This window comes from Taudactylus pleione, unplaced genomic scaffold, assembly GCF_031769625.1.
Source record: "Taudactylus pleione unplaced genomic scaffold, aTauple2 ptg000326l, whole genome shotgun sequence".
Taxonomy (NCBI): Eukaryota; Metazoa; Chordata; class Amphibia; order Anura; family Myobatrachidae; genus Taudactylus; species Taudactylus pleione.
This window is the reverse complement of record NW_028284727.1, coordinates 5,004,266-5,016,814: the sequence shown is the minus strand read 5'-3', so window position 1 is coordinate 5,016,814 and position 12,549 is coordinate 5,004,266. Positions and strand designations below refer to the sequence as shown.

Genomic DNA, 12,549 nt, shown 5'->3' with positions numbered 1-12,549 from the left:
CCGCTGCACACAGCCTCTCCACAAGGTGGTTAGGCATCTGCATGCGCTCCGCCTCCGGACCAGCCCTCCCTCTGCTCCTCGGTGGCCATTTTAATACATGTGGCAAACACTGCTGGAAGTTGTTAACGCGGGCATCGTGGTCTTGGGTCCCCCTGCATACCTATCCCCCGGTGCAAGGCCAGTGTATGCAGCTCTGTTTCCTACCAGGCTGAGGTCTGGTTAGTTGATGAAGCGCAGATACTGCAGGGTTTTCAATATTCTGCATTGTATGTGACTTTGGGCTAGCGCTGTTGTCTGTTACTTTCACATACTGTCAGCTATTTTCCCTATCCCTGTTTTTCTTCTCTGCTAACAAGCCCTTGCGGTGCGGTGTTGCAAGGAGGATTTATACCTCACTATACAACTTGTTGTGAAGTGCGGTGGTCACATACAGCTCCGGGTCACACACTCAGTATGTCTGACAGTGAGCATGATTTTCCCCATTCCGCCTCAGTGTACTGTATGCAAGGTACCACTGGCAGAGGGTGATGGTAACTCTGATGGATTATGTAAGGCCTGCCTGCGGTGGCACGGCCGATTTCTGTCACTACACCTGTGCAGGAGCTACCATGGGCTTGTTTTGCTACGGCATTTACTATCCTGGTGGGCCAGTTAATGACAACCTCTGCGTGTTCCCAGATGGGGGTCTCACAGCAGTCTATGGTGTCGTCCCCTATGCAGGGGTTTCCTAAACAGTTAATCGTACCTCAGAGTTTCCCGTTGTCGTCCCCTCAGGTCATCCATGAACCTGCGTGGGCTAATTCACTGTCTACCTCAGTACAACAGCTGTCAGAGGTGTTACAGGGCTAGTCGTCTGTGCGGGCGCAGAAGCATCTGCTGCAACCTCATCAAGATCAGGATGCTGTGACGACAGATGATGGCTCACACGTGCGGTGGCCTTGGTTATTGAGCATGTCGCTCCTCCTGTAGCTAAATCAAAATATGCCTTTTTCAAGGATATTAAAAGTGATACTACAGTGTTTCCCCTATCTGATCAGCTAGTGGATCATTTAGAGGAGGCGTGGAAAACGCCGGTTAAGCGTTACCAGCCCCCTAGACGGTTTGCGGTGGCATACCCTTTTGCAGATAATTATTTTGCAAAATGTAATAACCCGCCACAAGTGGATTTACACGTCTAGTAAAGAGTGCTACGTTGCCTATGCCCTCTATGTTCTGCTTAAAGGATCCAACGGATCGCAGGGTAGAAATATTCCCTTGCAGGAGGCGTGTCCAGACCGGCTTTGGCCGTGTGCTGGGTGGCAAGAGCTATGGAGCACTGGGCTGATACCTTGGAGGCATCCCTGGACCCAGACTCGTCACCTGAACAGGTGGAGTTGGTGGGTAATTTAAGGGACTCAGCTACCTACATTAATGAGGCAGCTTTAGATATGGGCCTCATGGCGTCCAAGATCTCCTCGGCAGCAGTGGCGGCTCATCGTATCCTGTGGCTGCGTTCTTGGAAGGCGGATGCTGATTCCAAAAAGGTTTGGAGGGGTTACCCTTCACTGGAGAAGTGCTGTTTGGCCCTGATCTAGACAAAATTGTGGCTACTTCGGCAACAGCTAAGTCGGCGTGTCTGTCTTCCACTACTGTCCCATCAGGAGCGGGTTTTTTGTCCTTTCTGCCCTATAGAACGCAGAACAGACCCAGGGTACAGTCCTTTCCTAGAAGGACTGCCACCAAGAAACCTGCAAAGCCCAGGACGCAGGCCTGGAGTACCAGATGTCCCACTCCCAAGTCCGATGACAAACCTTCGGCCTGACTTCAAAGTGGGAGGCAGACTTCTGAAATTCGCCCAAAAAGCTGGTGTTTGACCACTTCAGACACATGGGTCGGAGAAGTGGTCTCTCAGGGGTACGCCCTCTCCTTCCGCAGGAGGCCTTCCAGCCGGTTTTTCACCACGGGCCTTCCGTCCAATCAGGACAAGGCCCAGGAACTCAAGAAGGTAATGCACTCGATGCTCTTTATAGTGCCAGTTCCTTTGTCTCACAAGGGATTGGAGTATTACTCCAATCTTTTTCTGGTGCAGAAAACCAATGGGTCCTACCGGCCAATACTCAACCTCAAATCCCTCAACAAATTTCTGAGGGTTCCTTGGTTCAGGATGGAGACCCTGCGTTCCATTATTTTAGCAGTGGAACCTGGGGGATTTCATGGTGTCGCTGGATATTCAGGATGCTTACCTGCATATTCCTATTGTCCCAGCACACCAGTGCTTCCTCAGATTTGCAGTGGTCAAGGACCACTTCCAGTTTCAGGCTCTGCCCTTCGGTTTGGCTACAGCACCTCGGGTGTTCACCAAAGTTATGGCCGTTATGGCAGCTCACCTGCGGTTGCAGGGAGTCCGCCTGTTACCTTATCTGGACGATCTCCTGTTACTGGCTGAGTCCTCAGAGAAACTTCTGCGCCATCTGCAACTAACAGTCTCGATATTGCAGTCTCGCGGCTGGCTGATAAATTGGAAGAAGTCCTCCCTGGTACCATCTCAGAGGATGCTCCATCTATGAGCTCTGTTGGATTCCCAACATCAGAGGATCTTGGTGACGGGAGAAAAGATCTCTGTGTTACAGGCAAAGGTCCGTCTTTTCCTGCAGAGTTGCCGGGTGTCTATTCACTCGGCAATGAGGTTACTGGGACCCATGGTATCCATGTTCGACATGGTGGAGGTTGCCCAGTTTTACTCGAGACCTCTGCAGAAGTTGATCCTCTCCAGATGGAATGGGTCGCCCCAAAGGATAAAGACACAGACTATGGTGCTTTCCCCGGAGGTGCGATTATCTCTGGCCTGGTGGCTATAGACGGTTCACCTGAACAAGGGGCGTCCCTTTTAGATCGCAGACTGGGCCCTTCTGATGACGAATGCCAGTCTCCAGGGCTGGGGAGCGGTGATGGGTCCACACTTCTTTCAGGGAAGGTGGACATCGGTAGAAGCTGCTCTTCCAATAAACATATTGAAATGTGGGCAGTATTCAAGGCTCTCCAGCAAGCAAGATAGGTCTTGCAGGGAAAACCTTTGCAGGTACAGTCGGACAACGCCACCACGGTGGCATACATAAACCGCCAAGGAGGGACTCGGTCAGGCGGCTCTGACAGAGGTGTCCCGCATTCTAGTATGGGCGGAAAAGTATCTCACCGCAATATCAGCAGTGTTCATACCAGGAGTTCTCCACTGGGAAGCAGACTTTCTCAGCAGTCAAGACGTGCATCCAGGAGATTGGTCTCTTCACCAGGAAGTGTGTCAGCTACTGGTGAACAAGTGAGGCCTTCCAGAGATAGATCTCCATGGCCTCACGACACGACAACAAACTGCCGATGTTCGAGTCAAGAACAAGAGACGCAAAGGCTTGTCTAGTGGACGCTCTGGCGGTCAAGTGGACCTTCCAGTATGCATACCTCTTCCCTCCGTTCTCCCTTCTTCCTCGAGTGATACGCAAATTCATGCAAGAAGACGGCATGCTACTGCTGATTGATCCAGCGTGGCCCAGGCAGCACTGGTACACTGAACTTCAGGGTCTCTCAATGGACACTCCGCTGTTGTTGCCTCAACGTCAGGACCTGCTGTCTCAGGGTCCTTGCCTTCATCCGGACTTGAGTCGGCTGTCTTTGATGGCGGGGCTATTGATACTGCCCTCTCTCCAGCTCTGTGGTCAACACCATGCTGAGAGCTTGGAAGCCTTCATCTGAGAACATCTACCATAGAGTGTGGCGGGCTTTCTTCCAGTGGTGTCGCACTAGAGGTTATGCTCCTCAGGTGTTCAGATTGTCCAGGGTTCTGGCCTTCCTACAGGCGGGTTTAGACCAGGGTCTTCGCCTAGCTTCCCTGAAGGTACAGGTGTCTGCACTTTCAGTGTGGTTTCATCGTAGGATTGTTATGCTTCCTGATGTCCGCACCTTTATGCAAGGGGTGCTTCTCATTCAACCTCCCTTTATTCCACCTGTGGCACCATGGGATCTGGCTGTGGTCTTGAAGACTCTTCAAGGACCGCCATTTGAACCAGTGGGCTCAGTGGATTTGAAATGGCTACCCATTCAGACTGTATTCCTTCTGCCTATTGCTTTGAGCAGAAGGGTTTCAGAATTGGGAGCTCTCTCATGCAGACCTACATTTCTAATTTTTCATAGACACAGGGCTGTGCTGCGCACTCGTCCTGGGTTTCTTCCAAAGGTGGTATCTAGTTTCCATATCAACGAGGAAATTATTGTACCATAGTTTACTTCACTGGACCTTTCGGTTGGTGAGGCCACCTTGGCTGTGGTGCGGGCTTTGAAAATCTATGTGGACCGCACTTCTGTCTATAGGAAGTCAGACTCTTTGTTTGTCCTTTATGGCTTCCATAAAAGAGGTTGACCTGCCACTAAACAAACATTGGCAGGATGGATTCGACTGGCTATCTCTGAAGCTTTTGCTCACGAGGGCCTTCCTGTTCCATCTTCTGTTAAGGCTCATTCCACTAGGTCTGTGGGTCCTTCGTGGGCAGCTCTCGATGTGGCCCCTCAGCTGTTCAGCTTTGCAAGGCAGCCACGTGGTCATCTGTCCATACTTTCGTATGGTATTACGCTTTTGATACCTATGCCTCTCAGGATGCTTCCTTCGGGCGACGGATTCTCCTCAGCACAGGAGCGTCTTCACCCTTGAAGGATACTGCTTTGGGACATCCCCAAGGTATCCTGTGGATACCCTATGGATCCTGATGTAGAAAATATGAGATATGGTAAGAACTTACCTTTGTTATCTCTATTTCTACGAAGTCCATAGGGTTCCACAGGTCTCCCACCCTGTCGCACCTGTACTGCAGATGGGCTGTGGTTCTGGTCACCGGTTTTTCCGTCTCCCTCTGGTGAGAATGTGATTCTTATGTGTTCCAGACTTTCTTCTCTCTCTCTTTATCCTCCTCCGGCCTATGGCTTGTGACGAAACTGAGTGCCTGAGGCTCAGGGGCGGGGTATAGGAGAGGGACCCCAGTGCATCGTGGGAGGATGGAGAAGTTTTTAACTCTGTGGTGCCTGGATGTCTGCCGCCATCGCCTATACCCCCAAGGTATCCTGTGGAACCCTATGGACTTCGTAGAAATAGAGATAACAAAGGTAAGTTCTTACCATATCTCATATTATTTCTATTTTTATATCCCTTCTCTCTGCCTGCATTGAGTTTAAACCAATGTGCTGTATTATACATTGAAATCGTGATTTCTGCAGTTTAAACATTCATAAACACAATGTGGTAATTTTTTATCATCCACCATGGATAAGGTAAGTGAAAAATCGCAGCACCACTAACACCGCATCGCATCTGCTTTTCTGCAACTTGATTGAACATAGGTTGCACAATGAGAGTACAATTGGGTGTTCTAGTGCTAAGGAAGAAAGTAATGAATGCTTCTGCTGCAGACCGGGAAGCGGCAGGGCACGCTATTTACAACATAGCAGCGTATACCTAACAGACTACAGTGCTGTGAGAGAGCTTGGAAAAGAGGAATGTACCTGACCACTGACAAGATGTCAGCGGGGGATGTGTGAAGTGGTTAGAGCTTTCTGACGCCAGTGGGAGATCAGCCGTGCACAGCTGACAATCCCTCCTTCCTGTCCTGGACGTATAGAATTGCCCTATATAGAGCTGTTGTTATGAATTTGGATATTCTGAAATCGATGTGCTATTTACTCTGCTGAATTTGAAAATTATGGGCCTGATTCAGACCCGCTTGCGTGCGCATAGTGCTCGCAAGCGGGTCGATGGTCTGCCAGTGCGCACTCATGAGCCCGGAGCGAGTGAGAACTTCACTTGCTCCGGGGCTCGCTACAAAACGGGGCGGCTGTCGATGTTGATCGACAGCTCGCCCCGTTTTGTAGGCGGGGAGGGGGGGTGGCTGGACAAACGGAGGTGTTCCCGAAGGAACGCCTGCCGTTTGTGGGTGGCTCTACTGACATCATTTCAGGCGACGTGGGCTGAATTGGACTTGGACTGAACTGGACTTGGACTTAATAAGAATAGTACAGAGGATTTGCTGAACTGTGACCGCACAGGAACTGGGCGCAACATCCACTGTAAAGGACTCAGGAACAGGTATCTGAGGAGCACAGGTAGTCTGGACACAGGCAGGGCTGTGGAAGACATTGCACTGACAACCAGACTGTGAAGCAGGAAGTCTCTATAGAGTAGTGCCTGAGCACTGATTGGCTAACAGGTTCAGGTGTCTGCTGTAGTGAATGATTGGAGAAAGGGAACCAGGTGCTGAGTGGTGCATGGAATCATGTGACCGCTGCAGAAACAGAGACTGGAGGATCAGCGGTCAGCTGACTGAAAGTGTCATGGCGGCGCAACACAGACGTGCTGCAGCCTGCAGGCAATCTGGATATCCTGATCTGCAGAGCAGGTTGCAGAGGTAAGTCACAGGACTGTTAGTAAAACATAAGTGAGGATCGTGACACTGCGTTTTTGTAACCACCCCCATTACCTCCCCCGAACACTGACTACCTGTCACTTACTTTACAATTGAGTACTCTGCGTAATTGCAAAACAATTGTTGCACGTGAGCTGTGCGGATTACATGCAAGTGCAATGGCTAACAATCGCTCGATCTGCGTCAATATTGGCATTGCTTAAATCTCGGAATCAGGCCGTTAGTAAGATGGTAGAGGAGGAATTGGATAATGGTTGCTGAGTCAGACATTACAGGGCAGAGGAGATTAATAAGATTGCTAAACTGGGGTAACGAGGTATCTGAATGATGAAAGTGTAAAGTTTATGCTTAAACCATTGTAAATAAAAGAAAGTGAGCACTTGTGAGAGGTAGTTGTGAGGTACTGTAGCTGGCTAGTATGGGTTGAAGGTGAGGTCACATACAGTTACAAAACATTGTGATAAAACAGTTTTATGAGGCATGGTTTGCAAAGAGTTCATTGGGCAATGTCCAGGCAGTATGCAAATCAGGTGTATGAGGTGGTGTAGAGTAACGAGCTCACAGGAGTGTTGGATGATGTTTTTCTATAGCAGTGGTTCAATGTAGAATGCTCTCCTGTTTCTGAATTATATCTAAGGATTAATACACACACACTCGCTTGTAAAAAACACACTTAGCACAAAAACATTAGATAAGCAGTCAATACTGACTAAAGGGGTCTATCCATTAGGCGGCCTGAAAAACTGAACGACTAGCGTTCAGTCCTTCAGGACGTCTAGGTGCAGTGCCCGCACTGAATGTTATTCAGTGCAGGAGACCGACCTATCTGCGAACATGTGGAACCTGACGATTGTCATGAGGTTGACGAGCATGTTCCACAGATAGTCGGCAAGGACCCAGCGTGCACGCGCATCGCTGGTCCTTGCCGGCTATCCATTAGACGACTTTCTGACCGTTCCGACCAAAACCTGGTTTTGGTCGGATCGTTCAAAAACCCGTCTAATGGATAGGCCACTTATCTGTGCAGAACAACATACCATAGATTAAATAAAAAATAGCGCTTATTGCAGCCTCAAAAATTGGCAACTGCATTCATGCTTAAAAATAGATAACACCTTCTGTCTAGTTACAAGAATGGCAGGGGTCTGGTATTTAGGATAACAATCATTTATGAGATACTCGCTCCTTTGGCAATTCAGTAATGGCCATTTCTTGTGCCGTAGATGAATTTCACCATCCACACAGTGTTTTTAACACTGAAGCACAGTGGTATTAAGAGTGCAGAAGTTAAACATTCTCCACAAGAGACTGTTACTGAATCCCCAATGGGTGAGTATACTTAGTCCTGCTAGTTTGGAAAGTGAAGCGTGTCTTGCCAAGTTTTACATATATCTTTACTACTTTTTTTTGGAAAACAATTTTATTGTACACATGAGGGTGCAGGATGCCGATCATGACAGAGGGGACATTTGTGCGACGAAAAGGGGGCATGGTGTCGTGCCACACCCCCATTTCCATCACTCTAAGGGGTGTGCCCAGCACTCACGGAGATGCGCATGAATACGGCATTTATTCTCCCGGCAGTGAGTGTTCATCCCACAACAAGTAACAGAAAGAGACACGGCAGTACAGTGGGAGGAGCGTCGCTGGCATGTATTCAGCGTGTGATCAGCGGGCACCACACTGACACGGCCTAGCTGTGGGAATGTTATTTATCTAGTAACTGGGGGTGTTTAATCCTTCACTCACAGTGGAAATTATAATGCAAACGTGACTACAGGCAGAGTGTGTTAATATCTTCATTCACATAACAGGAATATTTGCCAATAAATAACCTAGTAATCCCTAGGCAACGTGTTGGTGCTATATAAACAAACAATGATAATAATAAAATAAAATTGCTAAGTGTAAATTGATATATTAGAGTCCTCCAGGGCAAATTATACGTACAGGTTGAGTCTCCCATATCCAAATATTCCATAATACGGAATATTTTTACCATGACTGATATAGTAAAACCTTTGCTTTTTGATGGTTCAATGTACACAAACTTGATTTAAGGCACAAAATTATTAAATATATTGTATAAAATTTACTTCAAGCTCTATGTATAAGGTGTATATGAAACATAAATGAATTTCATGTATGTACATAAACTTTCTTTGGGCTACAAAATTATTGAAAATATTGTATAAAATGACCTGCAGGCTGTGTGTATAAGGTGTATATAACACATAAATGCAGTCTGTGTTTAGCTTTGGGCCCTATTCCCAAGATATTTAATTATGGTATACAAATATTTCAAAATACGGAATATTCCGATATCCAAAATATCCCTGGTCCCAAGCACTTTGGATATGGGAGACTCAACCTGTAATTTTATTTTGTTTGTCCCAAACAAAATTGTTATTTACTTGCTTTCTGGCTGCAAAATGTTAAATTGTAAATATAAAACGTGCACCCCCAGCCCCATTATGTGGGTTAGCAAGTATTATAAATGTAATAACTGTATTTAAATCAAAGTGTGATGTATGTTTGAAAATGTTGCCTCTTTTTTGGCAGACCTAGACCGTTTAACTCCCTTTGCTGTGGATGACGAGTGGGACTTGTCATCCATATGTACTTTAAAAATGCGGACGATGAATCCAACTCATCTGCTTTGAGTGGGGCTCCCAAAGTGAAAAAAAAACCTTGAAAGAGGTGGCAGAGGGACTAAATTGCGAGTTTACAGAAGTGGAGGTGTTGCTCATGGCAAACAATCAGATTCTACTTAGTTATCTAGCACCTTCTAGAAGATAATAGCTAGAATCTGATTGGTTGCTATGGGCAACATCTCCACTTCTATAAACCCGCACTTTAGTAAATAGACCACCTAGACTGCATAAACACCTATTGGAAATATTTCCAGTAGGTTTTATTAGTTATTGGTTATGTTTGGACATAACTTGATAGATAGTAGTACATCTTTTTGTTTTTCATCACAGTGGTAATGGGGGTCATAAATGGTTCTACGCTTCAGTTGGTCTTTTAGTTGTAAGTAGGGATGTGCAGGCTCAGATAGGTTAGAATTTGCATGCCGAGTTCAGATTTTTCCCTCCAAAAATCGGGTCTCAGAAAGAGGCAAAACGTCATCTTTCATGGCCAAAAGTCCATGAAAGATGATGTTTTGCCTCTTTCTGAGACCCGATTTTTGGAGGGAAAAATCCGAACTCGGCATGCAAATTCGAACCTATCCGAGCCTGCACATCCCTAGTTGTAAGTTACCAGGAGAGGTGATTTACAACTGAGGACCTGATTCAGACCCGTTCCCTAGCAAGCGGCCGCTTGTTGCAGACGATGTTTGCTAATGTGCACATGTACATAGTTTGCAGTGCGCGTGTGCAAACTAGTACGAGCGATCGGGAGGCGCTTGTCTTGCCAGGACAGCCCAATGGAATGAGTGACAGGAGAGGCCGTTTGAGGATGGTAACGAGCAGGGAAGTAGTAACGGGGGAGTGGAGTTTCGGACGCAGGCGTGCCAGAGTGTTTAAACGCTGTTTCAGAGGCGTGCATAATTAACAGGCAGCGTCATAGTACTTGTCACCTGGTAGATTTTTACACAGAACTGCTCACAGTGCTTGCGGTAGGGTACAGTCAACTGCAAGCGCTGCTGTCTGATCCGATGGTTCCCAATGTACCGAAGGTTGTATATACTTCCTGGAGATGACGTACGCTAGTGGGTGGCTAAAGACAGGCTGTGGGTATCTATAAACATAAAGTGATCACTCGTCAAGACATAGTGGGCGTGCTTATGTCTTGCTGTGTGAGGGGATGCCTTGACGTCACTTAGCTGAATTTCCATATGCTGGGAGCGAGCAGTCGCAACTAGTGAACGGGTCTGAATCAGGTCCTGAATTCCAAAAGACTTGCACATCAAATTTGCTTGAGAACATTTGAAAAAAAAAATACCGCTAAAGTAGAAGATGTGAGGGGCTCTCCTAGATTATTCTTCTGATGGCTATGTTGTGTCTTTCATGATTTTAATTTCTTTGTACTTACAGTTGATAATTGCTTATATTTTATTTCCTCACACAGGAAATCCAGTCTTTGATCTCCCTTTATTGTGGCAGTTGCAATATAATTCAAGATAACCATGTAAAGGTATGGAGAAGTGTATTTAATAGGTATTGGATTTTTACTTTATAACCAATTTATGAAAGTATGAAATGAAAACTAGATATGCACCATGACAAAGTGTCGAAAATATGTAGAAAATAAAACTTGCACTGTGCAGTTGGCCACTGTAACAGGTCACAGTGACCATATTGGTGGGCACATGACAGATTCCCAGGTATGTCTAAAATTTTCCAGTTTTTCTCAGATCACTTTTAAGGTGCCAACACACTAGACGATGTGCTCACGATGCAATATCGTGAGCGAGTTTCATTGAATTCTCCACGACACAATGTGACACAAGATCTATCGAGCACGATTTACCGATCTTTAGATTGTGCGCGATGACAGAGGCTCAGTATTTCCAGGACCAGGACCAGCTCAGAGCTCAGTGATGGTTGTGCTAAATACAGGGGACCCTGACGTCTTTTGTCCCCTGTATTTACCTGTACTGGGTCTCAAAAGCCCAGGGCTGTTTGTGCTTTGGGGGGGGGGGGTTGCAGTTTTTTTTTTTCACTTGGTAATCAACATCGTATACGGATACAAACGACATATTGTTCAGGCATAAACACTGAACGATATGCCGCCGGATCGTGTACAAGATTGGCAGATCTTGTCTGCTGTAGCTGAGTCATGCATCAGCAAAATAAATCTCCTGCACATGAGCTGGCTCAGGTGTGCGCACATGGACTGAGATCGCTAGTGTGTACGGATTGAGCCATCCAGTTTTCGTGAAGTGGATGGTAACTGGGTGGTGACAATGCGATTGCACAGAACTCTTCTGTCTCACGGGAGTGTCGGGGGCATGTCGGCTGAATTCTTTGCTTGATCGTAGCGTAAAGAAGAAGATGCGACGTCTGTTTCAGATGGATCTTTTGCACCCAGCATGGGGCTGGTTTAAGTCCTGATACTAATGATGACAGCTGTGGATGTAGGAACAGTGGGCAGGGTAGGCTTCCACATGCAGTCACATGGAATTTTAGTATGCAACAAGCGGATTCTCGCGTTACTGTAGCATAAACCAGTAAGCAGGTTGCCCCAGTCGTACAGAAAGCAGATGCAGCCAACTCAGAATCAGTGCACTATAACCAGGAAACTGCTCAGTCAGTGCCTGAACTTAGTGGTGCTCAAGCCACACAATCTAGTGTCTTGGTCTTTGATTTTGGCTCTATGAGAGCTCTGGGCATGACTTGCTAAGGTATTGTGGTCTCCCCAATGGGGACAGAATTCAGTGTTTCTTTTTCAGGGTCCATAGGGATCCACAGGGATACCGTGGGGATATTATGGTTGGAGACCAGGCACCAAACAGTTAAAGTTTCAGCTCCCAGGATGCCCCTGGTCCTCCTCCATATATATCCCGCCCCTAGCCATAGGACTTCAGTTGTTCGTTTGGTGGAGCAGGATCAAGGCGCACCTTTGTAACGGGACTGCTCTGGCACACCTAAGCTTTTATTTTATGTTTTATTTTATTTCATTATGTTTGAGTCAGCAGTATTTGGCGTCTGTATTAAGACGCAGAAAATGCGACTCCATCAACCTCCGCCGGGCCGCAACATCAGTAACTGGACTGGTGATTTCGGCGGGTTGCGGCTGAGCTTGCTAGGAGCAATGCTGCAACGCGGACTGCAACCGGGCACACGGAGATTTCGGGTAGGGCAATTCCTCGCTTATGGGGAATCGCACGTGGCAGTCCTTGCTTCTGGAGTTAGAGACGCACTTGAAGCCGCTGCTGTCAGGGCCTGGTGATCGGCAGCAGACGTCTCTGCTGCCATGAGGCCAGTGTACCCGGCTGGTTAACGCAGCTTAGTGGAGGTAGGCGCTCCCCCGGCAGCTCCTACCCAGGCGCAGTCCTTCAGTATGGTCTCAGGAGGGTTTGGGTCAGCCTTCCTGCATTCCTCTCCCTTGGTTAAGGTATAATGTGCTCTTTATCCTACCATTCCTTTGTGCTTGTGTAGTTGAT

At 47.2% G+C, this 12,549-nt stretch overlaps 1 protein-coding gene across 2 annotated transcripts in view; it reads left to right on the top strand.

The window, feature by feature from the left end:
* Positions 1–12,549, top strand: part of TRMT11 (tRNA methyltransferase 11) — a 103,640-nt gene that overhangs the window by 12,542 nt on the left and 78,549 nt on the right. The window contains exons 1-2 of one of the 2 annotated variants that reach the window (XM_088443101.1): positions 7,731–7,766; positions 10,512–10,577. Coding sequence is in view for 1 of the 2 variants with exons in the window: in XM_088443100.1 (XP_088299226.1) it covers positions 10,512–10,577 (66 nt within the window). In the remaining variant the exon portion in view is untranslated. Of the gene's footprint in view, positions 1–7,730; positions 7,767–10,511; positions 10,578–12,549 lie in introns of those variants that run through there. The other variant, XM_088443100.1, reaches the window with a different exon arrangement.